The following is a 26,839-nucleotide window of genomic DNA, read 5'->3' as shown; positions in this document are numbered from 1 at the left end:
CACACAACGACGTATAATCTGATCGGGACAAAATTTCCATAAGTACGGATCATCCCACACATAAAACCGTGCATCATGCCTAAGTTTATCACGTTGGTGCCTAGTGAACTCACTTGGAATACGTTTTGACACCAAAAAATTAACAATATCGGCATACCAAGGTGCACTAACCTTAATGGACAACAATTGTTCATCGGGGAATGTCTCGGCAATGGGTAGGGCCTCTTCATTGTGCACCATTCGGTTTAGGTGGTCAGCCACCACGTTTTCACTTCCCTTCTTGTCCCGAATCTCTATGTTGAACTCTTGAAGTAGCAACATCCATCGAATTAGCCGTGGCTTGGCCTCCTTTTTAGTGAGCAAGTACTTCAGAGCTGCATGATCAGTGAAAACAATTACTTTAGTACCAATTAGATATGATCGAAATTTATCTAAAGCAAAGTCGGATGCATCACACATGAGCTCGAAAGGTAGACTCCAATCCGGTGGAACAATGATGGGTGCCGTAGTCAACAACTCCTTAAGTTGGTTGAATGATGCCGTACACTCCTTGGTGAATTCAAACGTCACGTCTTTTTGTAGCAGACGGCAAAGAGGTTGTGCAACCTTCGAGAAATCCTTGATAAACCTACGATAGAATCCTGCATGGCCAAGAAAAGAACGAACCTCTCTAACCGAAGTTGGAGAGGGTAAGTGACGTACAAGATCTATTTTCGACTTATCAACCTCAATACCGTTTTCAAAGACTATATGACCTAAAACTATGCCTTGTTTAACCATGAAATGGCATTTTTCCCAATTAAGAACAAGGTTAGTTTCAACGCAACGTTTTAAGATTAAACTAAGATTATGCAAGCAACCATCAAAAGAATCACCAAACACGCTAAAATCATCCATAAACACTTCAATGATTTTCTCAACATAATCAGAAAATATGCTCATCATGCATCGTTGGAATGTAGCAGGTGCATTACATAAACCAAAAGGCATGCGACGATATGCAAAAGTACCAAAGGGGCATGTAAAAGTGGTTTTTTCTTGATCTTCGGGTGTTATGACAATTTGATTATAACCAGAATAACCATCAAGAAAACAATAGAAAGCATAACCGGCTAACCTCTCAAGCATTTGGTCGATGAACGGCAATGGGAAGTGATCCTTCCTTGTTGTGGCGTTTAGCTTCCTATAATCGATGCACACCCTCCAACCGGTTTGAATGCGTTGAGGAACAAGTTCATTCTCGGCATTTGCAACCACAGTCACTCCAGATTTCTTCGGAACACATTGCACGGGTGAGACCCACTTACTATCCGAGATTGGATAGATTACTCCACAATCCAAAAGCTTGATTACCTCCTTCTTCACAACTTCCATCATCGGAGGGTTGAGACGACGTTGAGCCTCTCGGGATGTTTTGGACCCCTCCTCTAGAAGTATGCGATGCATGCATGTAGTAGGGCTAATTCCCTTGATGTCGGCCAAGGTCCATCCAAGTGCCGTTTTGTACTCCCTAAGCACTCGCACCAATTTGCTCTCTTCTTGTGCCGTGAGTGAGGATGAAATAATGACGGGCAACGTGTCATCCTCGCCCAAGAAAACGTACTTCAAATGACTAGGCAACGGCTTAAGTTCAAGTGTAGGTGGCTGCACAACTGAGGGAAGCATTTTATTAGCCGAAACTGAATTTAAAATAGGGTCCGAATACTTACCCGATTGTGATGGCAATGACTCGAGGGCAGCCACCATCTCAATGACCTCATCATTAGGGGGCACGGCAAAAGAATGATCATGCATGCCGTGGGTTCCTATGGTTGTGGCTTCAATGTTTTGCTTGTCCATGCCTTGTGCAATGACCAATTCAAGTGCATCGTTGTTCAATTTGTCAAAATAGTCCTGCGACAAAGAGTCAATTACATCAATAGCAAAACATGAATGATTCTCACTAGGGTACTTCATAGAATTAGAAAGATTAAAATTAATAACTTCCCCATCAAATTCCATCGTCAACGTGCCATTATAGACGTCAATCTTCGTCCGAGCAGTTTTCATGAATGGCCTTCCAAGGAGAATGGGTAATGACGGGGCATGGTCCGATTCATCCATCTCAAGTACGTAGAAGTCCGCGGGGAAGATCAAATGATTAACCTGCACTAACACATCTTCCAAAACTCCCTTTGGATAGGCATTAGATCTATCGGCTAATTGTATGATCACACCATCGTTTTTCAACGCTCCTAGGTTCAAAGATGCATAAATTGAATATGGCATGACATTTATAGATGCACCTAGGTCTAACATGGCAGATTCAAACCTAGAATTACCAATAACACACGGAATTGTAAAACTACCCGGATCTTTGCATTTTGGGGGCAGCTTGCGTTGTAAGATGGCTGAGACGTTTTCACCCATTTTTACAACCTCCTTGGTCGAAATCCTCCTCCTATTGGTGCAAAGTTCCTTCAAGAACTTGGCGTACCTCGGGACTTGCTTGATTGCATCCAAAAGGGGGATATTGACTTGAACTTTCCGAAACGTCTCCAAAATGTCTTTTTCCGCTTCTTCTTTCTTTGTTTGCTTAAACCTACTAGGAAAAGGAACATTCGTAGGAAAATCATTAGTAGGAACTGAACTTGACACGTTTTTACCTTTATTGGATGAATTGGACGACTTGGGATCACTTGGAACTTGCGGCATATTTGGTTCCACCTTGGCCGTGAGTGGCCTTTGCTCCTCCTCTTCAATTCTCAACTCGTCCTCCTCCTTGGAACGTGATTTGGATGGTTTGAGGTCAGATCCGACTTGCTTTCCACTTCGCAAATGCATAGCTTTTGCAGATTCGAATCCACCTTTCGGATTGACCACCGTTGAGCTAGGCAACCTTCCTTGCTCACGAAATTGCCCCATGAACTCGGCAATTTGTCCCACTTGTTTCTCCAAGTTGTCCACCCTCTTGTCTTGGATTTGCCTCTCTTTGTTTTGAGTTTGGACTTCCTGCGTCAAAGTCGTAAGTAATTGAAAAATCTTATCATTATCACTTGAATTACCTACATTGCTTTGGGCAGGTTGTGCTTGGGCTTGTGGTGGTGCCAACGGCTTTTGATAGAAACCCGGGGGTTGTTGCCTAAATCCGCTTTGTTGTTGACCTTGTTGGGGGTCTCGCCATTTGAAATTCGGATGATCACGCCAACCGGGATTGTAAGTATTAGAGAACAGATCACCACGTGATTGGTATTGGTTGCCATATCCCACGGCATTGAGTGTCTCCCACCCTCCATTCTCGATTAATTGTGGGCACTTGTCCGTAGGGTGTTCTTGCATGGAGCATACGCCACAAGAAGCTACGGTTTTGACTTTTGGACCTTCCACCACCTGAGAAAGCAACGTAGTAAGGTTAGCCATTTGATTTTGAAGTTCGGTTATGGCACTTACCTCATTGACTTGGTGTTGCCGTGGGGTACTCCTCTGTCCAACGCCTTCGTATTGTTGAGCGTTCAATGCTCGATTAGCAATCAAGGACTTTGCAGCCGTGGGGGTCTTGTCCACCAAGGCTCCTCCCGCTGAGGCATCTAGCATTTGACGTTCAATAGGTAGAAGTCCCTCGTAAAAGTATTGTAGAAGTAGTTCCTCCTTCATTTGATGTTGTGGACATGAAGCAACAAGAGATTTAAAACGTTCATAATAAGTAGGAAAGGATTCACCTTCATCTTGTTGAATTCCACTTATCCTTTTTCGTAGGAGGATGACTCGAGAAGTTGGGAAAAACTTCTCCAAGTAAGCTCGTTTCATGCTCTCCCATGATGTGACAGTTCCGGGAGCCAATTCGTACAATTTCGTCCATCCTCTTTGCTCCATGATTAAGCTATCCAATCCATGCCCAAAAATGCTCCAAATAGCCTCAAAATGCACTTTATTGCTCCCTTTGCCATTAGAACCTAAAAACACACGAAAATACTTTAAAAGACTAAAACAACTATGAGTTACTAACATAAATGCATGAAAACAAGCTAAGTAAGTCGCCTAAATATGCTCCTATCACTTCCCATCCATTCAATTCCATCAAATTCGTTTTTACAATCTGTTCTAATTTAAAAAGTTTGTTTTGTTTTTAAATTCGTCCAAAACCAATCCCCCTTTACTTTGTTGAGTCATAGTAGTTAGAAATCACTTTAGTTTGTGTTTTTAAGTGTCTTAGGTGAAGTTAAAACCAATTTTCGTCCAAAGTTGTGTCTAGTGTTCAAAACTGCCCAGATTGTGTTTTTAAGGTAGTTTTGAGTGTTTTGGGTGCTGTTTTGAGTCTTTTGGTTTGTTTTGGTGTTTTAAAGTTTAGTTTTGCATTCTTTGAGTCTAGTATAATGTTTTAAACTTGTTTTTACGTATTTGAGTCAAATCCAAGTGATTAACAATCCCTCCTAATCCCCGGTCCAGAACGATCCCTACTTACATTCTTCACTACAATTGATAAAAAGAGGGTTTAATTTGGGTGCGTATAATTATCACATCAAATTTTGGCGCCGTTGCCGGGGATTAGCAACTTTTCTAATCCCTTGGATTGTTATTTTCGTTTTCTTATTAGATCAGATTCTTATGTTATTTTGTTTCTTGTTTTAGGTACTTGTTTATGACTCGGAGTTCTAATCCGGTTCACGAACATATTTTAGACTTTGACGACGATTTTGAGCGTGAGTTGAGACGTAAGAGGAAGAACCCGGAACCTAGTGAATCAAGTGCAAGTTCCGAGTCCGTTTCTGAATTTGAAGAAGAAGTGGAAGACATGGCAGCGGACAACCAAACAATCAAGGAGCTTTCCGCTTCGGGATTAGCCAATGCCGCACCCTTGTGCATCCAATACCCAAGGGCGGCTCAAGACAAGACTGCCGAGTTCGAATTGAAGTCAAGCCTGTTACATCACATTCCGAAGTACCATGGGCTATCCATGGAAGATCCGAACAAGCACTTGAAGGAGTTTGAAGTCGTTTGCTCAAGCATGACTCCGGTGAACGTGGATGAGAGCATCTTGAAGATGAAGGCCTTTCCCTTTTCTCTCCAAGAGAAAGTGAAAGATTGGTTGTACAAATTGGCTCGCGGAACTGTCACATCATGGGAGAGCATGAAACGAACTTACTTGGAGAAGTTTTTCCCAACTTCTCAAGTCATCCTCCTACGAAAAAGGATAAGTGGAATTCAACAAGATGAAGGTGAATCCTTTCCTACTTATTATGAACGTTTTAAATCTCTTGTTGCTTCATGTCCACAACATCAAATGAAGGAGGAACTACTTCTACAATACTTTTACGAGGGACTTCTACCTATTGAACGTCAAATGCTAAATGCCTCAGCGGGAGGAGCATTGGTGGACAAGACCCCTACGGCTGCAAAGATGTTGATTGCTAATCGAGCGTTGAACGCTCAACAATACGAAGGTGTTGGACAAAGGAGCATGCCACGGCAACATCAAGTCAATGAGGTAAGTGTCATAACCGAACTTCAAAATCAAATGGCTAACCTTACTACGTTGCTTTCTCAGGTGGTGGAAGGTCCAAAAGTCAAAACCGTAGCTTCTTGTGGCGTATGTTCCGTGCAAGGACACCCTACGGACAAGTGCCCACAATTGATCGACAATGGAGGGTGGGAGACACTCAATGCCGTGGGATATGGCAACCAATACCAAACACGTGGTGATCCGTTTTCTAATACTTACAATCCCAGTTGGCGTGATCATCCGAATTTCAAATGGCGAGACCCCCAACAAGGTCAACAACAAAGCGGATTTAGGCAACAACCCCCGGGTTTCTATCAAAAGCCGTTGGCACCACCACAAGCCCAAGCACAACCTGCCCAAAGCAATGTAGGTAATTCAAGTGATAATGATAAGATTTTTCAATTACTTACTACTTTGACGCAGGAAGTCCAAACTCAAAACAAAGAGAGGCAAATCCAAGACAAGAGGGTGGACAACTTGGAGAAGCAAGTGGGACAAATTGCCGAGTTCATGGGGCAATTTCGTGAGCAAGGAAGGTTGCCTAGCTCAACAGTGGTCAATCCGAAAAGTGGATTCGAATCTGCAAAAGCTATGCATTTGCGAAGTGGAAAGCAAGTCGGATCTGACCTCAAACCATCCAAATCACGTTCCAACGAGGAGGACGAGTTGAGAATTGAAGAGGAGGAGCAAAGGCCACTCACGGCCAAGGTGGAACCAAATGTGCCACAAGTTCCAAGTGATCCCAAGTCGTCCAATTCACCCAATAAAGGTAAAAACGTGTCAAGTTCGGTTCCTACTAATGATTTTCCTGCGAATGTTCCTTTTCCTAGTAGGTTTCAGAAAACAAAGAAAGAAGAAGCGGAAAAGGACATTTTTGAGACGTTTCGGAAATTTCAAGTCAATATCCCCCTTTTGGATGCAATCAAGCAAGTCCCGAGGTACGCCAAGTTCTTGAAGGAACTTTGCACCAATAGGAGGAGGATTTCGACCAAGGAGGTGGTCAAAGTAGGTGAAAACGTCTCAGCCATCTTACAACGCAAGCTGCCCCCAAAATGCAAAGATCCGGGTAATTTTACAATTCCGTGTGTTATTGTTAATTCTAGGTTTGAATCTGCCATGTTAGACCTAGGTGCATCTATAAATGTCATGCCATATTCAATTTATGCATCTATGAACCTAGGAGCGTTGAAAAACGATGGTGTGATCATACAATTAGTCGATAGATGACAACATGATCCGTGGGAAATCATTCTCAATTGGGCAGAAAATGCTATTGTTCAATTCCCGTTTACGTTTGTTTCCCGGTAAGTTACGTTCTAAGTGGATTGGACCATTTGTTATTACTAATGTTTTTGTTCATGGTGCAGTCCAAATCCAAAGCTTGAAAACGGGACACGAATTCAAGGTGAACGGGCATTGTGTGAAGCCCTATTATGACACCTTTGTGGAGCATGTCGTGGATGACATACCCTTGGAAGCCGTGGGCCCTAGTAAGGAGTGAATGAGGTATTCGTCCGGCTGTACGACGTTAAAGCAAGCGCTACTTGGGAGGCAACCCATGCATTCAACAAAGGAAGACCGAGAAAGCACTCCAATTCCAGATTTGCGTTCCTAAACTCTTCTCTTTGTTGTTGATTTTGTTTCTGCCATGTTAGGTTGTTAGATGTTGTTTTGTTTGTTTGTTTGTTATTTGTGTGAGTCTATGCTTGAAACATTGAGGACAATGTTTGATTTAAGTGTGCGGGGGTAACCAAATTGTTTTGATGCAAATTCGTAGGGTTTTATCCACCATAACTTCTAATGTTGTTTCTTGCTGTTTTTAAGTGTTTTTAAACTGTTTTAGTGTGTTTTGACTTAAAAATTCGAAAATCCCATAAAAATTTGAAAAATTGTTTCAAAAAACCCAAAAAGAGTTGTTTTTGTGTCTTAGGGTACCTTCCAATACAATGATGAGGATTAGGTTTGTAATTGCATGACTATTAAAGAGAGTTGTAAACATGGATGAAAGTTTGATTTACTCTTTGGTTCATGCTTGGTTGTGGTTATAACTTATGAATTCACATGCAATCATAAAAGAAAAAAATCAGTTTTTGTAACATGCTTGAAGGAAGGAACTCAAACTAACGCTACAACCTTGTGAGACTTGAGCCTAAACGTTTATTTGGACAGTTAATAATCTGTGCATTGTTGTTTTCTAAAAGTCGTTGCATGATCTCATTATTTTTTGCTTGGTTGCTACTTAGAAGGCGTTTCATCATTTAGTTCCAAACACTAGAACTCATGCCCAATTCATTCAAAGCATGTTATTGATTTGCATAACACATATTCAACATGAAGTTGTGTAGTGACCACCATAGCCAAATTGCCATATTTCCCTATTTCATTTGTTTTGTAGGATTTAACCCCGTTGAGCCTTGTGTAGCCTACTTTCTTTGTTAACCCACAATTATCCTCACCTAGCCCAGAGTAGGACCACCCATACCTTTGTTCTTGAAGCATAGTAAAAGCATAACTCAAGATGAATTCCTTTTGATCATTGCATTGCAGAAAACAAGAGTGGGGGAAGGATTCTTGATATATGGGTGTGCCAAAGTCTTGAATGAGGCACGGCAAAGAAAAGGAAAAAAAAAAAAAAAAAAAGAGAAAAAAATTTCGTGGAAAATAAGAAGAAAAAAAGAAAAGTTGTGAAAAGAATGAAAAAGGAGTTGAAAATATTTGAAAAAGTGTTCTCAAGTGTTGTTTGTTAAAGGAAGGGTCCAAAACATTGGATTAGGCCCTAATTGATTGCTTGAACCTTCCCTTTGAGTTTAAAAGTTGATTTCGGCATTCTAAGGGGAATTCTAAGTTCAATTTCATTATGTTGCTTACTATTGCTTTAAAGAACGTTTGTTTTCCCTACCCTTTCGTTGTTAGCCAACTCCCCAAGCCCCGTTACAACCCTTGACTTTAATCTTGAGTGTTGTGTGTTTCAATTTGTGGAGTTTGAATTTGGTTTGAGCATATGGTGTCACTGGTTCTCGCATCTAAGTAGTAGCGTTCCATTCATGAGATCATATCTAAACATGTTATTAACTCCGGAAATTGCGTTATTTGTTATACATATATGTGAGCATTCGTTTTTATATTTACATCAATCTTCTCACATATAACTAAGTGTAGGGTGTGTAGTTAGAATATCTGAGTGAAAATAGAGTGCATATCTAGTAAGGAATTGAGGAAATTCTCTAAGGCATGTTACTACATTCAAAATCATGTTTTAATTGGTTATGTGTGAACTAATGAGTAGTGACCATGATTAAGTAAATGCTTAAGCGTAAAGATGGCTAAAATCTGTGGGAATGATGATTTTTAACATGTCATGTGCATTGGAAATCCCTGAGACGATTGTTGGAAGGTTTAGGTTGTGTTTTACTTGTTTAGTGTCGTTTTGTTTGTTTGTTTTCGTTTTGTTTTGCTCGAGGACTAGCAAAAGCTAAGTGTGGGGGAATTTGATAGGAGCATATTTACGCACCTTAGTTTAGCTTGTTTTTGTGCATTTATAGTGTTTTTCCTTAGTAAAGTAGTCTTTTAAGCTAGTTCTATGTGTTTTCAGGTTTTAAGGGCAAAGTATGCAAAAGGATGCATTTTGGAGCCTTTTGGAGCAAATTAGAGCTTGGAATGGACATCATATGCTTGGAGCCAAGATGATGGACGAAATTGAAGATTTGAAGATGATGTTTCCTACTTGAACAATGTTTCCTAGTCGAAGTAGGAAAGCGCCTAATTAAAAGATGAAATCCTAGTCAACAAAGGATTCTTAATTGAAGAAGGATTCCTAATCAACGAGGGATTCCTAGTTGAAGATGGATTCCTAGAAGAATGAAGATTCCTACTCAAATAAGGTTTCCTACTTGATGAAGGAAAGTCAAAATCCAAATGGTCTCAAGTGAAGCAACAAAGAAGTTTTCCAAGTCCAAGAAGGAAAAGAAGTCCAAGATGAAGAAGGAATGACAAAGACAAGGTTTCCTAATCCTAATAGGCAAAGTTTCCAAGTGCAATGAGGAGTCCTTATCCATTTAGGGCACTTTATCCATTTAGGATACCTTATCCTTGTTCTAGAAACCTTATCCATCCTTGCCGTGAGTTTTCCTTGCATTAGAGGGTTTCTAGAAGCCCTAATCTGCCCGATCCTTTAGTGCCGCACCTATCCCTTCTAGAAAGCTGCTTTCCCTTGCCTTGCAAGGCATTCTAGAAGCCTTATCACCTCATCTCCTTACCTGCCGCACCTAGGAAGCATTATCCCTTTTTATTTCTGATTTCTAGGCCTATTTCCTTGTGGATTTGGGTTATTCAAGTCCATATCTGATTACCCTAGGGTTTTAAGTGCCTATATATACTCATATTAACCCCTAGATCATATACCACCTCTCATACACATTCATTCATTCCAGAAATCCGTCCAACCCTCTCCACACCCTTGCCGCAGCCACCAAACACCTTTCTCCTTAGTTTTAAGCTTTGCCGCACCATCCCCTTCCCCTAAACACTACTACATCCCTCCATGACCATGCATCCATACACCTAAGGCCCTAAACCTGTCCCTAGACCTTTGCCGCACCAAGGAGGAGGAGAAGGAAGCTCGGAAGTTCATGCAATTCGAGTCGCGTCGCTGGAATTTCTAGGTGTTTCTTTTCCTTTGATTTCAATGTTTAATTTCAATTCTCTTTGTTTTGTGCGTATGAGGAACTAAACCCCCCCTTGGCTAGGGGGGATTCGAAATACATGTTTATGCTTGCGATATGATTTGATTACTTCTAATTGCGTTTCATAAGTTGTGAATTCAATTTACTTATCTATGTGAATTACATTGATTTGTGTGTGTTGGTTGAGAGTGCACGCTTAATTATCATGCATAAATTGGATGCTAGGATATAAGGAAATTTCACCTAATCGTTATGGAATTATATTCACAAGTAGTAAAAGTTGATGATCTCAATTGCGTTAAGTAAATTCTTGGCATAAGTTTCATGCAATTCATAGTAACGAGTGCTTCGTCAATGCTTATGGTTTTCAAAGCACTTAATGATTCTTGCTTGTCTCTCTATTATGCAATTCATGTAGGGAACTTGTGGGGAATGCTTTGGGTTGTCGTATGCAATCATCTAATTCAATAACGTTAGGAAAATCTGAGGGTTAATTAGTGCAATTCACGGTTAATCTGGGGCGTTGAGAATTCATGGGTGATTGAAAAGCAATTGGAAATCGTTTTATTTGCAAGTATAACATGTGTGGAGATGAACCCCTTAGCTAGTTTCCCATCCATTCAATTCCATCAAATTCGTTTTTACAATCTTTTCTAATTTAAAAAGTTTGTTTTGTTTTTAAATTCGTCCAAAACCAATCCCCCTTTACTTTGTTGAGTCATAGTAGTTAGAAATCACTTTAGTTTGTGTTTTTAAGTGTCTTAGGTCAAGTTAAAACCAATTTTCGTCCAAAGTTGTGTCTAGTGTTCAAAACTGCCCAGATTGTGTTTTTAAGGTAGTTTTGAGTGTTTTGGGTGCTGTTTTGAGTCTTTTGGTTTGTTTTGGTGTTTTAAAGTTTAGTTTTGCATTCTTTGAGTCTAGTATAATGTTTTAAACTTGTTTTTACGTATTTGAGTCAAATCCAAGTGATTAACAATCCCTCCTAATCCCCGGTCTAGAACGATCCCTACTTATTTATATACTACAATTGTCAAAAGAGGGTTTTAATTTGTGTGCTTATATAATCCGCATCAGTTACCCCCCCCCCCCAACACTTAAATCAAACATTGTGCTCAATGTTTCAAGCCTAAAATCACACCAAACAAAAGTAAACACACAAACAGCAACTAAACACACTAAGCATGGCAGAATGTAAATAACAAAGAGAAGAGGCTAGGGACGCAAATCTGGTTATGGAGTGTAAATGCCATCCTTTCCTTGGTGATTGCATGGGTTGCCTCCCACGAAGCGCTTGCTTTAACGTCTTGCAGCCGGACGATGGTATGCTCATTCCCCATTGGAACCCACGGCATGCAATGGGATCTCCTCCACAACATGCTCAACAAAGTTCTCATAGTAGGGTTTCAACCTATGGCCATTCACCTTGAATTCTTGTCCAGTTTTCAAACTTTGTATTTGGACTGCACCATGCACAAAAACATTAGTGATAACAAATGGACCAACCCACTTAGAACGTAACTTACCGGGGAATAACCGAAGACGGGAATTGAATAACAACACTTTATACACCTTTGAAACGTGGCAGGAGCATTGCACAAACCGAATGGCATGCATCGATATGCAAACGTTCCAAAGGGACAAGTAAAAGTGGTATTTTCTTGATCATCCGTGGCAATAACAATTTGATTATAACCAGAATATCCATCAAGAATACAATAAAATGAATGACCCGCTAACCTCTCAAGCATTTGATCTAGGAACGGCAATGGGAAGTGGTCCTTCCTTGTGGTGGCGTTTATCTTCCTATAATCAATGCATACACGCCAACCGGTTTGGATTCAGGTGGGCACAAGCTCATTCTTTGCATTCTCCACAACCGTCACTCCAGATTTCTTGGGAACACATTGGATAGGTGAAACCCATCGGCTATCGGAGATGGGGTAGATCACTCCACAATCAAGGAGTTTGATTATCTCCTTCTTCACCACTTCCATCATCGGAGGGTTGAGACGGCGTTGAGCCTCTCTAGTTGGTTTGGCCCCCTCCTCAAGAAATATGTGATGCATACATGTTGTGGGACTAATACCTTTGATATCGGCCAAGGTCCAACCTAGGGCAGATTTGTACTCCTTCAAAACACGCACTAGTTTCTCTTCTTCTTGTGCCGTGAGTGATGAAGAAATAATGGCAGGTAAGGTCTCCTTTTCCCCCAAGAAAATGTACGTCAAATGGCTAGGTAGTGGTTTGAGATCAAGGATAGGTGCCTGAATTATGGATGGAAGCAACTTGTTAGTCGAAATGGGAATTGACTCAAAGTTAGAAAACTTTCCATCGTGCTTAGGCAATGACTCAAGGGCAGCAACCAACTCAATGCATTCCTCACTAGGAGGCACGGCATGCAATGGAGTGTGTGTGCCGTGGGCTAGCAATAGTCCCCCTCCCTTGGTTTTGAGTTCCATGCTTCGTGTAATGACATTTTCGAGTGCATCGGCGTTCAACTCTTCAAGGTATCCCTGCGCCAAAGAGTCAACTATATCAATGGAGAAACATGAATGATCCTCACTAGGATACTTAATAGAATCAGAGAGATTAAAATTAACAACTTCCCCATCAAATTCCATGGACAAAGTTCCATTAAACACATCAATCTTCGTTTGAGCCGTCTTCATGAATGGTCGTCCAAGGAGGATTGCCAACGATGGGGCATGGTCAGATTCATCCATCTCGAGCACATAGAAGTCCGCCGGAAAGATTAAATGATTGACCTGCACTAACACATCTTCCAAAACTCTCTTTGGATAGGCATTAGATCTATTGGCCAATTGTATGATCACACCATCATTTTTCAATACTCCTAGGTTCATAGATGCATAAATTGAATATGGCATGACATTTATAGAAGCACCTTGCTCTAGCATGGCAGATTCAAAACGAGTGTTACCTATGACACAAGGAATGGTAAAACTACCCGGATCTTTGCATTTGGGGGGTAGTTTGCGTTGCAAGATGGCGGAGACATTTTCACCTACCTTTACCACCTCTTTGGTCGACATCCTCTTCCTAGTAGTGCAAAGCTCCTTTAAAAACTTGGCGTACCTTGGGACTTGCTTGATTGCATCCAAAAGGGGTATGTTAACTTGAACTTTCCGAAATGTCTCAAGGATGTCCTTCTCGGCTTCTTCTTTCTTTGTTTGCATGAACCTACTAGGAAAAGGCACATTCGAAGGAAAAACATTAGTAGGAACCGAATTTGACACATTCTTACCCTTTTTGGACAAATTGGACATTTTGGGGTCACTAAAAGCTTGCGGCAAAGGTGTTTCCACCTTTGCCGTGGGTTGGCTTGATTCCTCCTCTTCAATTCTCAGTTTTTCATCCTCGTTGGGACTTGATGGTGATGGTGTAGGACCTGCCCCAACTTCTTTTCCACTTCTCAAGAGTATGGCCTTTGCACTTTCGAAGCCTCCCTTTGGGTTTGGAATGGTAGAACTAGGAAGTTGGCCTTGGTCACGAAATTTCCCTACAAAATCAGCAATCTGCCCAATTTGTTTCTCCAATTGATCCACCCTCTTGTCTTGATTTTGCATGGCTTTGGCTTGATTCTCTTGCCCCTGAGACAAATTAGTTAGTAACTTAAGAAGTGTATCATTTTCTAGGGATGTACCTGAAGCATTTGGGGCAGATTGTTGTGGAGCATGTGGGGGTGTGTATGGCTTAGTGAAGAACCCCGGGGGTGGTTGTCTAAAGCCTCCTTGTTGTGGTGGTTGTTGGGGCTCCCTCCACTTGAAGTTTGGGTGGTCTCTCCAACCTGGATTATATGTGTTAGAATATGGATCGTTCCTTGGTTGGTTTTGGCCTTGAAATCCAATTGCATTTGCGCTTTCCCATCCACCATTTTCGATTAGTTGTGGGCACTTCTCAGAAGCATGTCCTTGGATAGAACACACTCCGCATACAATTGGTCCTTGCATCCTCATTCCTTCGGCCATCTGAGACACAATGGAAGTAAGATTAGCTAATTGTGAATGAATGTCGGGTGTGGAACTTACCTCATGAACTTGCTGCCGTGGGGGTCCTCTTTGGCCTACTCCTTCGTATTGTTGAGCGTTCAACGCTCGATTAGCAATTAAGACCTTGGCAGCCATGGGTGTCTTGTCCACCAATGCTCCCCCGCTGAGGCATCGAGCATTTGACGTTCAATTGGTAGGAGCCCCTCGTAGAAGTATTGTAGAAGTAACTTCTCCATCTGATGTTGTGGACAAGAAGCAACAAGTGATTTAAAACGTTCATAATATGTAGGAAAAGACTCACCTTCTTCTTGCTGAATTCCACTTATCCTTTTACGTAGAAGGATGATTTGAGAAGTTGGGAAAAACTTCTCCAGAAATGCCCTCTTCATACTCTCCCATGATGTGACAGTTCCGGGAGCTAATTCATACAACCAATCTTTGGCTTTGTCCATTAAAGAGAATGGAAAAGCCTTCATCTTCAAAATACTTCCATCGACGTTGACGGGAGTCATGCTTGAACACACCACCTCGAATTCTTTTAGATGCTTGTTCGGATCCTCCATGGACAACCCATGGTATTTCGGAATATGGTGGAGCAAACTTGACTTCAACTCGAACTCTTTGGTCTTCCCTTGGGCAGGTGGGGGATATTGGATACACAAAGGTGCGGCATTATCCAATCTCGAAGCAGAAAGCTCCTTGAGTGTCCGGTTGTCCATGGCCATGCCTTGTGTTTCTTCAAAAATCCTTGTCGTGGCCTCTTCTTCCTCTTCTAGGACTTGTTCTTCAAGGTCAGGTTCCGGGCTTGGTGGATTTGATTCGTGTTGCTTCCTCTTTCGTCTCAAAGTCCTCTCGAAATCGCTGTCAAAATCCAAGATATGATCACGAATCGGTTGAGAACTCCGAGTCATACACTAGTACCTAAACCAAGAAAAACAAAACAAGGTCAGAAACTTTAACAAACTAAAAAAAACAGAAAGTAAACAATCCAAAGGATTAGCAACTTTGCTAATCCCCGGCAACGGCGCCAAAAATTTGATGCGAAATATATAAGCACACAAATTAAAACCCTCTTTTGACAATTGTAGTATATGTATAAGTAGGGATCGTTCTAAACCGGGGATTAGGAGGGATTGCTAAATCACTTGAAAACTGACTAAAAAACGTAAAACAAAGGTTAAAACACTAAACTAGACTCAAAGAATGCAAAACTAAACACTAAAACACTAAAACAAACCAAAAGACTCAAAACAGCACCAAAACACTCAAAACTGCCTTAAAAACACAATCTGGGCAGTTTTGAGCACCTACACTAATTTGGACGAATTTGGGTGATAAATTGAATCAAAACACTTAGAAACACAAACTAAGACACTTTCTAACTAAATTGAATACTAAAGTAAAGGGGGATTTAGTTTTGACGAAATTAAGCCAAAGTGCACAGATTGTAATAAAAACAGATTGTAAATACGAATTTGATGAAAATATGGATGGAATGCTAGCTAGAAGGTTCTTCTCCACACATGTCACACTTGCATACAAGATGATTTTTAGTTGGTCTTTCGATGAATCATGAAACTCAACACCCCGGGTTAATTAGGTTCGCTTAAATTAACCTTCAAGTTCTCCCTAAGTTAATGAATTGGATGGGACAACGCATACAACAATTCAAAACATTCTCCAAAAGTCCTTTATGTGAAAAGCACAATAAAGATACAATCAAAGATCATTAAGCAACATGAAAACTATAAGTGTTGACGAGGCATTCGTTACTATGATGAGCATGAAACTAGTGCCAAGAATTCATTTAACGCGATCGTTTATAAGCGACCTCCACTACTTGTCAATATAAGTTTGTAACTATTAGGTGAAACTCACTTATATTCTAGCATCATATTCATGCATGAAAACTAAGCGTGCACTCTCAATAAACATACACGAATAAGTTATCAATCAAGCAGTTAAACAAATTGAATCCACAACTCATGAAATTCCAACCAAAGGTAATCAATTCATATTGCAAGCATAAACATGGTTTTGAATCACCCCCTAGCTAACTAGGGATTTAGCCTCTCATGTTCACAGAAAGAGAAACAAAATTGAAATTAAACATAGAGAACAAAAGATTGATTACACCTAAAATGCCCAACAATTCCACATTGAATTTCTGCACGTCAAGCTCCTCTTTCTTCTTCTCCTTGCTGCGGCAGAGAGGGTTTAGGGGGTTTTTGGATGTTATTTTGGTTTAGGGATGGATTTAGGGTGGTAAAGGGTTGCGGCAAGGCTTATGGGTGGTGTATGGAAGTGTAGATGGATGATTTGAAGTGGCTGCAATGGTGGGAAGGCTGCGGCAGAGAGTGGGAAGTGGCTGGAATGGATGGGAGTTGCGGCGAAAAGGTTTTAGGGTTGATGGTGGCTGCGGCTAAAAAGGGGAATGATGAATGAATAATTAAAAGAGAATCCCTAGGCTGCGGCTAAACTTAGAATATATAGGGTTTCAAAAATTAAAACCCTAGCTTAATTTTATTAACTAAAATTAAGTCAAAGGCTGCTAGAATTAGGAAATCAAATCAGAAATTAAAAAGGGATTGGCTGCAAGGTGCGGCTAGGGTTTTATTTAGAGAGGGGCATGTGTTTAAGTGCATAAAATGGGACAAAAATGCCCCCCCTTGCACGGCAAGGGAAGGAGAGAAAGGGAAAAGCCACGGCAAGGGTTGTAAGGAGGTCTAGGGCCCTTGTTTTGTGTCCTAAAGTGCATACAAGGCCTTCAAAGTGGTTGGAAAATAAGCACTTTTAAGATTAGGAAAGGTTACCAAAATGGGAAACCTAGGCTTAACTTTCCTACTTGAAGTAGGAATCCTCGTTGAAGTAGGAATCCATCTTTCTTCAAGTCTTCAACTGATTCATTCCTTTTTTGCTCCAAAAGACTCCAATTTGCATCTTCTTGCACGCTTTGGCTTTATAATCTGAAAATACACAAAAGTGACTTTAAACACTAAAATAACTAAGGAAACACAACATAAATGCACGAGAACAAGCTAATTAAGTCGCATGAATATGCTCCTATGAGTTTAGGAAGGGATTTAGGATGGTAAAGGGTGGCGGCAGAGAGGTGGAAGATGGCTGCAATGGTGTGTAAGTGTATGGAGGTGTAGAATGGTGGCTGCGGCAATGTATGGAATGATGAAAGAATCCCCCCTAGGGTGCGGCTTAAGTCCAAGTATATAAAGGATTTTCAGAAATTAAAACCCTAACTTATTTTGGTTAACTAAAATTAAGTCAAAGGCTTCTAGAATTAGGAAATCAAATCAGAAACTAAAAGGAAATTGGCTAAAATATGCGGCTAGGGTTTTATTTGAAAGTGGAATGTGTTTAAGTGCAGAAAATAGGAAATAAGGACCCCCCCCTTGCACGGCAAGGGAAAAGGAAAGGTTAGGAGGTGCGGCTTAATGCTTTAGGAAAGGTGAAGTGTCCTAAAACTGAAGGGAAAAGGGGTCCCTTGCACGGCAAGGGATGGGGAGAAAGGGAAAGGTGCGGCAAAGGTCGCTAAGGGGTCTAGGGCCTTTGTTTTGTGTCCTAAAGTGCATACGAGGCCTTCAAAGTGGCTGGAAAATAAGGACTTTTAAGATTTGGAAAGGTTACCAAAATGGGAAACCTTGGCTTAACTTTCCTACTTCAAGTAGGAATCCTTGTTGGAGTAGGAATCCTTGTTCTTCAAGGAATCCTCATGTGAGTAGGAATCCAACTTCAATTAGGAATTCATATTTCTTCAAGTGTTCAACTCATTCATTCCTCTTTTGCTCCAAAAGACTCCAATTTGCATCTTTAAGTCGCATAATTATGCTCCTATCACTCATGCTAGGAATTTACTTAACATGATTGTGAAAACAACCTTAACTACTTGTGAATATAAGTTTGTAATGATTATGTGAAACTCCCTTATATTCTAGCACCAAATTCAAGCATGCAAATTAAGTGTGCACCCTTAATCAACAAACAAGAATCAGTTATCCATCAAACGGTTAAGTAAATTGCATTCACAATTTATGAAATCACAACTGAAATTAATCAATTCATATTGCAAATATAATCATGGTTTCAAAATCTCCCCTAGCTAAAACAAGTTTAGCTCCTCATGTTTACAACAAAACAAGGCGAATATAAATTAAACATTAAAAACAAAGATTGAATACACCTAGAAACGCTCCAACAATCCAAGTTTGAATGGCCAAAACGTCCAAGGCTTCTCCTCTCTTCTTTCTCCTTCTTTGTTGCGGCACAAGGGTGTTTGGATATGAATTATGGTGATGGATGGATAGGTTGGATGGTGGTAGGGGGTGGATGATGGCTGAATGAATGGGGAGAATGAGGAATAATTCGTATGGATGTGTATGGCTGTCTACAAATCTCCCATAAGTGCGGCAGATTATGTATATATAGAGGGAGAAAGGTTAAGGCAATAAGTAATTAATTTGAGAAGGTTTTTAGCTCCAAATCCTCAAGGAAAAAGGGTAACAAATCAGAATTCTAAAAGGAAAAGGAAAGGAAAGTTGCAGCAATGATGTTTTATAGAATGGGAAAGTGATTTGCTGCAATAAAAAGGGAAATCTAGAAAGGATATGTGCGGCATGGATTAGGAAGTAGGACTAAGTCTTCTAGACATATATTTAAGTGTCCTAAATTAATTAGGAACCCTTTTTGGCAGCTGAAACTTAGGTAGGAAAAGATTAGGAAAGTTAAGTCAAAATAAGGAAGTTTGACTCATGTTTCCTTCTTTGTAGTTGATTCCTTTTCTTCCAAGTCTTGAATTAATTTCTTCCATCTCCTTAGCAGATTCCTAGACTCCTTTGGACTTCAATTTCGTCCATCCACATTGCTCCAAGCATGTGCAATCCATTTAATGCCCAAAACTGCTCCAAAATGCACTTTCTTGCCACTTTAACCATTTGGACGTACAACCATACGAAAATAGCTTAAAATACTTAAATAACTATGAACTAACAACATATATGTGAGGAATTAAACTAACAAAGTCGCATAAATATGCTCCTACCAAATTCCCCCACACTTAGCTTTTGCTTGTCCTCGAGCAAAACAAAACAAAAGAAACCAAAAAGAACACAACCAAAACAAACTCTAAACCTTCCAACAATTACCTTAGGGATTTCCAATGCACATGACATATCAAAGAACATCATTCCCACGGTTTCTAGCTTTCTTTACACTTTAGCAAACACTTACCCATAGTTACCACTTACTAGTTCACATTTAATCAATTAAAACAACATTTTGAATGTAGTAACATGCCTTAGAGAATTCCCTCAATTCCTCACCAGAATGCTCTCTATTTTCACATAAATTTTCTAACTACACCCTACACTAGGTATGTGTGAGAAGATTGATTTAAACATGAAGACTAACACTCACATATGTTATATCAAAGAAAGCATTTTCTGGATTTACGACAATGACATGTATATGATCTCATGAATGGAATGCTACTACTTAGAACGAGAACCAGTGATTCCATATGCTCATACCAAATTCAAACTCCACATATTGAACACATAACATCAAGATAGAAGTTGAGGGTTGTAACGGGGCTAAGGGTATTGGCTAACAAAGAAGGGAAAAGGATAAACAAAGGTTCTTAAAGCCATAGGAAACAAAGTAATGAAATTGACACTTAAACTCACTTTTGATGGCAGAAATTAACTTTTAACACAAGGGAGGATTCATGCAACAATTAGGGTCAAATTCAAACTTTTGGATCCTTTCTTGAACAACCAACACTTGTGAGTTCATTCTCACTTACTTTTCAACTCTTTTTCTTTCTTTTTACCACTTTTCTTTCTTTTTACCACTTTTCTCTTTGTGATTACATGTGAATTCATAAACTATAACCATAACCAAGCATAAACCAAAGCGTAAATCAAACTTCCATCCATGTTTACAACATTCCTTAATAGTCATGCAATTAAAAACCAAATCCTCATCATTGTGTTGGAAGGTACCCTAAGACACAAACAAACACACAAAAACAACTTTAAAACAACTCTTTTTGGGTTTTTCAAAACTCTTTTGCAATTTTTTTGTAAATTTTCGGATTTTCTGATCCAAACACATAAAAGCACTTGAAAACACACTAAAAACACTTAAAAACAGTGAGAAACAACATTATAAGTGATAGGTGATAAAATCCAACGAAAATCATGCAAAAACAACTTGTTTACCCCCCCTCCCCACACTTAAATCAAACATTTTCCTCAATGTTTCAAACAAAGACTCACATTCAAACAAACAACATAAACTAACTAACATGACAAAATAAAAGCAAAAATGAAAGAGAGAGTTAGGAACGCAAATCTGATTTTGTTGAATGAATTGTTGAATTGCCTAAGTCCTCTCTAGTTGAATGCATGGGTTGCCTCCCAAGAAGCGCTTGCTTTAACGTCTTGCAGCCGGACGAACTCTCTTCTTAGGCTCAATTGGAACCCACGGCATGGAATTGATCTTTGAATGGAAGGTGATACTTGAAATGATCCAGTAATGGTTCAAATTCAAGATTGGTTGCCTGAATCATCAACAACATGTTAGTATTGATAGGAGCATATTTATGCACCTTAGTTTAGCTTGTTCTTGTGCATTTATAGTGTTTTTCCTTAGTAAAGTAGTCTTTTAAGCTAGTTTTATGTATTTTCAGGTTTTAAGGGCAAAGTATGCAAAAGGATGCATTTTGGAGCCTTTTGGAGCAAATTAGAGCTTGGAATGGACATCATATGCTTGGAGCCAAGATGATGGACGAAATTGAAGACTTGAAGATGATGATTCCTACTTGAGCAAGGTTTCCTAGTTGAAGTAGGAAAGTCCCTAATGGAAGATGGTTTCCTAGTTGAATTAGCATTCCTAGTTAAAATGGGTTTCCTAGTTGAATTAGGATTCCGAGAAGAACAAAGTTTCCTACTTAAACAAGGTTTCCTACTTGAAGTAGGAAAGTTAAAACCCAATGGCCTCAAGTGAAGCAACAAAGAAGTTTTCCAAGTCCAAGAAGGAAAAGGAGTCCAAGATGAAGAAGGAATGACAAAGACAAGGTTTCCTAATCCTAATAGGCAAAGTTTCCAAGTGCAACGAGGAGTCCTTATCCATTTAGGGCACTTTATCCATTTAGGATACCTTATCCTTGTTCTAGAAACCTTATCCATCCTTGCCGTGAGTTTTCCTTGCATTAGAGGGTTTCTAGAAGCCCTAATCTGCCCTATCCTTTAGTGCCGCACTATCCCTTCTAGAAAGCTGCTTTCCCTTGCCTTGCAAGGCATTCTAAAAGCCTTATCACCTCATCTCCTTACCTGCCGCACTTAGGAAGCATTATCCCTTTTTATTTCTGATTTCTAAGCCTATTTCCTTGTGGATTTGAGTTATTCAAGTCCATATCTGATTACCCTAGGTTTTTAAGTGCCTATATATACTCATATTAACCCCTAGATCAGATCACCACCTCTCATACACATTCATTCATTCCAGAAATTCGTCCAACCCTCTCCATACCCTTGCCGCAGCCACCAAACACCTTTCTCCTTAGTTTTGAGCTTTGCCGCACCATCCCCTTCCCCTAAACACTACTACATCCCTCCATGACCATGCATCCATACACCTAAGGCCCTAAACCTGTCCCTAGACCTTTGCTGCACCAAGGAGGAGGGGAAGGAAGCTCGGAAGTTCATGCAATTCGAGTTCGCGTCGCTGGAATTTCTAGGTGTTTCTTTTCCTTTGATTTCAATGTTTAATTTCAATTCTCTTTGTTTTGTGCGTATGAGGAACTAAACCCCCCCTTGGCTAGGGGGGATTCGAAATACATGTTTATGCTTGCGATATGATTTGATTACTTCTAATTGCGTTTCATAAGTTGTGCATTCAATTTACTTATCTATGTGAATTACATTGATTTGTGTGTGTTGGTTGAGAGTGCACGCTTAATTATCATGCATAAATTGGATGCTAGGATATAAGGAAATTTCACCTAATCGTTATGGAATTATATTCACAAGTAGTAAAAGTTGATGATCTCAATTGCGTTAAGTAAATTCTTGGCATAAGTTTCATGCAATTCATAGTAACGAGTGCTTCGTCAATGCTTATGGTTTTCAAAGAACTTAATGATTCTTGCTTGTATCTCTATTATGCAATTCATGTAGGGAACTTGTGGGGAATGCTTTGGGTTGTCGTATGCAATCAATCAATTCAATAACGTTAGGAAAACCTGAGGGTTAATTAGTGCAATTCACGGTTAATCTGGGGCGTTGAGAATTCATGGGTTATTGAAAAGCAATTGGAAATCGTTTTATATGCAAGTATAACATGTGTGGAGATGAACCCCTTAGCTAGCTTCCCATCCATTCAATTCCATCAAATTCGTTTTTACAATCTGTTCTAATTTAAAAAGTTTGTTTTGTTTTTAAATTCGTCCAAAACCAATCCCCCTTTACTTTGTTGAGTCATAGTAGTTAGAAATCACTTTAGTTTGTGTTTTTAAGTGTCTTAGGTCAAGTTAAAACCAATTTTCGTCCAAAGTTGTGTCTAGCGTTCAAAACTGCCCAGATTGTGTTTTTAAGGCAGTTTTGAGTGTTTTGGGTGCTGTTTTGAGTCTTTTGGTTTGTTTTTGTGTTTTAAAGTTTAGTTTTGCATTCTTTGAGTCTAGTATAGTGTTTTAAACTTGTTTTTACGTATTTGAGTCAGTTTTCAAGTGATTTTGCAATCCCTCCTAATCCCCGGCCAAGAACGATCCCTACTTACATACTTACTACAATTGATAAAAAGAGGGTTAATTTGTGTGCGTATAAATCTCGGATCAAATTTTGGCGCCGTTGCCGGGGATTAGCAACTTTGCTAATCCCTTGGATTGTTATTTTCGTTTTCTTATTAGATCAGATTCTTATGTTATTTTGTTTCTTGTTTTAGGTACTTGTTTATGACTCGGAGTTCTAATCCGGTTCAAGAACATATTTTAGACTTTGACGACGATTTTGAGCGTGAGTTGAGACGTAAGAGGAAGAACCCGGAACCTAGTGAATCAAGTGCAAGTTCCGAGTCTGTTTCTGAATTTGAAGAAGAAGTGGAAGACATGGCAGCGGACAACCGAACAATCAAGGAGCTTTCCGCTTCGGGATTGGCCAATGCCGCACCCTTGTGCATCCAATACCCAAGGGCGGCTCAAGACAAGACTGCCGAGTTCGAATTGAAGTCAAGCCTGTTACATCACATTCCGAAGTACCATGGGCTATCCATGGAAGATCCGAACAAGCACTTGAAGGAGTTTGAAGTCGTTTGCTCAAGCATGACTCCGGTGAACGTGGATGAGAGCATCTTGAAGATGAAGGCCTTTCCCTTTTCTCTCCAAGAGAAAGCGAAAGATTGGTTGTACGAATTGGCTCCCGGAACTGTCACATCATGGGAGAGCATGAAACGAGCTTACTTGGAGAAGTTTTTCCCAACTTCTCGAGTCATACTCCTACGAAAAAGGATAAGTGGAATTCAACAAGATGAAGGTGAATCCTTTCCTACTTATTATGAACGTTTTAAATCTCTTGTTGCTTCATGTCCACAACATCAAATGAAGGAGGAACTACTTCTACAATACTTTTACGAGGGACTTCTACCTATTGAACGTCAAATGCTAGATGCCTCAGCGGGAGGAGCATTGGTGGACAAGACCCCTACGGCTGCAAAGATGTTGATTGCTAATCGAGCGTTGAACGCTCAACAATACGAAGGCGTTGGACAAAGGAGCATGCCACGGCAACATCAAGTCAATGAGGTAAGTACCATAACCGAACTTCAAAATCAAATGGTTAACCTTACTACGTTGCTTTCTCAGGTGGTGGAAGGTCCAAAAGTCAAAACCGTAGCTTCTTGTGGTGTATGCTCCATGCAAGGACACCCTACGGACAAGTGCCCACAATTGATCGAGAATGGAGGGTGGCAGACACTCAATGTCGTGGGATATGGCAACCAATACCAAACACGTGGTGATCCGTTTTCTAATACTTACAATCCCGGTTGGCGTGATCATCCGAATTTCAAATGGCGAGACCCCCAACAAGGTCAACAACAAAGCGGATTTAGGCAACAACCCCCGGGTTTCTATCAAAAGCCGTTGGCACCACCACAAGCCCAAGCACAACCTGCCTAAAGCAATGTAGGTAATTCAAGTGATAATGATAAGATTTTTCAATTACTTACTACGTTGACGCAGGAAGTCCAAACTCAAAACAAAGAGAGGCAAATCCAAGACAAGAGGGTGGACAACTTGGAGAAGCAAGTGGGACAAATTGTCGAGTTCATGGGGCAATTTCGTGAGCAAGGAAGGTTGCCTAGCTCAACGGTGGTCAATCCGAAAGGTGGATTCGAATCTGCAAAAGCTATGCATTTGCGAAGTGGAAAGCAAGTCGGATCTGACCTCAAACCATCCAAATCACGTTCCAACGAGGAGGACGAGTTGAGAATTGAAGAGGAGGAGCAAAGGCCACTCACGGCCAAGGTGGAACCAAATGTGCCGCAAGTTCCAAGTGATCCCAAGTCGTCCAATTCATCCAATAAAGGTAAAAACGTGTCAAGTTCGGTTCCTGCTAATGATTTTCCTGCGAATGTTCCTTTTCCTAGTAGGTTTAAGCAAACAAAGAAAGAAGAAGCGGAAAAGGACATTTTGGAGACGTTTCGGAAAGTTCAAGTCAATATCCCCCTTTTGGATGCAATCAAGCAAGTCCCGAGGTACGCCAAGTTCTTGAAGGAACTTTGCACCAATAGGAGGAGGATTTCGACCAAGGAGGTGGTCAAAGTAGGTGAAAACGTCTCAGCCATCTTACAACGCAAGCTGCCCCCAAAATGCAAAGATCCGGGTAGTTTTACAATTCCGTGTGTTATTGGTAATTTTAGGTTTGAATCTGCCATGTTAGACCTAGGTGCATCTATAAATGTCATGCCATATTCAATTTATGCATCTATGAACCTAGGAGCGTTGAAAAATGATGGTGTTATTATACAATTGGCCGATAGATTTAATGCCTATCCAAAGGGAGTTTTGGAAGATGTTTTAGTGCAGGTCAATCATTTAATCTTTCCGGCGGATTTTTATGTGCTTGAAATGGACGACTCGGTTCATTCTCCACCCTTGCCACTCCTACTTGGAAGACCGTTCATGAAAACAGCCCAAACAAAGATTGATGTGGCCAAAGGAGCACTAACAATGGAGTTTGGTGGTGATATAATTAAATTCAATGTCTATGACTCTATTAAGAATTCTAATGATTGTCATTCTTGTTTTGCCATAGATGTGCATAAGGATATGGGGCCGAAAGGATCCGCACCTATCAAGAAGGATGTATCAAGAACCACAATTGGAGAGGAACTTGGAGTGATTGCCCTACAACCACCCAATATAGCCTAAAGTAGCCATAATGACATTGTTGATAAGGCTGCCGATTTTGAGCCTGCACCACAATATGTTTGTAAGTCTTCAATCCCAATTTCAATTCCCATTTCAACTAATAGGTTGTTACCTTCTTTGGTGCAGGTGCCCAACCGATTTCAAGGTGGTGGGATCATTTACATGGACTTTCGGAACCAAAACACCACCATTAGGGAGGATCACTATCCCCTCCCATTCATTGAGCCATATTACGAAAGTGTTGAAAGGAAGAAGGAGGAAACACCCCTCCATGCCGTGGCCTCCCCTGAAGCTTGATGGAGGTGTTCGTCCGGCTGCACGACGTTAAAGCAAGCGCTACTTGGGAGGCAACCCATGCATTCAACAAAGGAAGACCGAGAAAGCACTCCAATTCCAGATTTGCGTTCCTAAACTCTTCTCTTTGTTGTTGATTTTGTTTCTGCCATGTTAGGTTGTTAGTTGTTGTTTTGTTTGTTTGTTTGTTATTTGTGTGAGTCTATGCTTGAAACATTGAGGACAATGTTTGATTTAAGTGTGGGGGGGTAACCAAAGTGTTTTGATGCAAATTCGTAGGGTTTTATCACCCATAATTTCAAATGTTGTGTTTTTAGGCTGTTTTGGTGTGTTTTAGTATTTGTTGTTCTAAAAATCCGAAAATCCCAGAAAAAATTGAAAAAAATTGTTTTGAAAACCCAAAAAAAAGTTGTTTTTAAGTTGTTTTTGTGTGTTTGTTTGTGTCTTAGGGTACCTTCCAACACAATGATGAGGATTCGGTTTGTAATTGCATGACTATTAAAGAGAATGATTAACATGGATGAAAGTTTGATTTACTCTTTGTTTATGCTTGGTTGTGATTATAACTTATGACTTCACATGTAATCAAAAAGAAAAAAAAAAAAAAAAATTAGTTTTTGTAACATGCTTGAAGGAAGGAACTCAAACAAATGCTACAACCTTGTGAGACTTGAGCCTAAACGTTTATTTGGAGAGTTAAAATCTGTGCATTCTTGTTTTCTAAAGTTGTTGCATGATCTCATTATTCTTTGCTTGGTTGCTACTTAGAAGGCGTTTCATCATTTAGTTCCAAACACTAGAACTCATGCCCAATTCATTCAAAGCATGTTATTGATTTGCATAACACATATTCAAGATGAAGTTGTGTAGTGACCACCATAGCCAAATTGCCATATTTCCCTATTTCATTTGTTTTGTAGGATTTAACCCCGTT

General features: G+C 40.2%; 1 protein-coding gene across 1 annotated transcript in view; it reads right to left on the bottom strand.

Moving 5' to 3' along the window:
- Positions 1–368: 368 nt before the first annotated feature.
- LOC148694380 (uncharacterized) overlaps positions 369–26,839 on the bottom strand; it is an 87,755-nt gene continuing 61,284 nt past the window's right edge. Inside the window, exons 4-5 of the mRNA XM_088700693.1 lie at positions 1,060–3,462; positions 369–374 (exon numbers count right to left, since the gene is read on the bottom strand). Of these exons, the coding sequence (XP_088556819.1) occupies positions 369–374; positions 1,060–3,462 (2,409 nt within the window). The remainder of the gene's footprint in view (positions 375–1,059; positions 3,463–26,839) is intronic.

Source organism: Pyrus communis, chromosome 9 (genome assembly GCF_041283825.1).
Source record: "Pyrus communis isolate YQ-2024b chromosome 9, ASM4128382v1, whole genome shotgun sequence".
Lineage (NCBI taxonomy): Eukaryota > Viridiplantae > Streptophyta > Magnoliopsida > Rosales > Rosaceae > Pyrus > Pyrus communis.
Note: the sequence above shows the minus strand (reverse complement) of the source record. Positions and strands in the feature narration are given on the sequence as shown.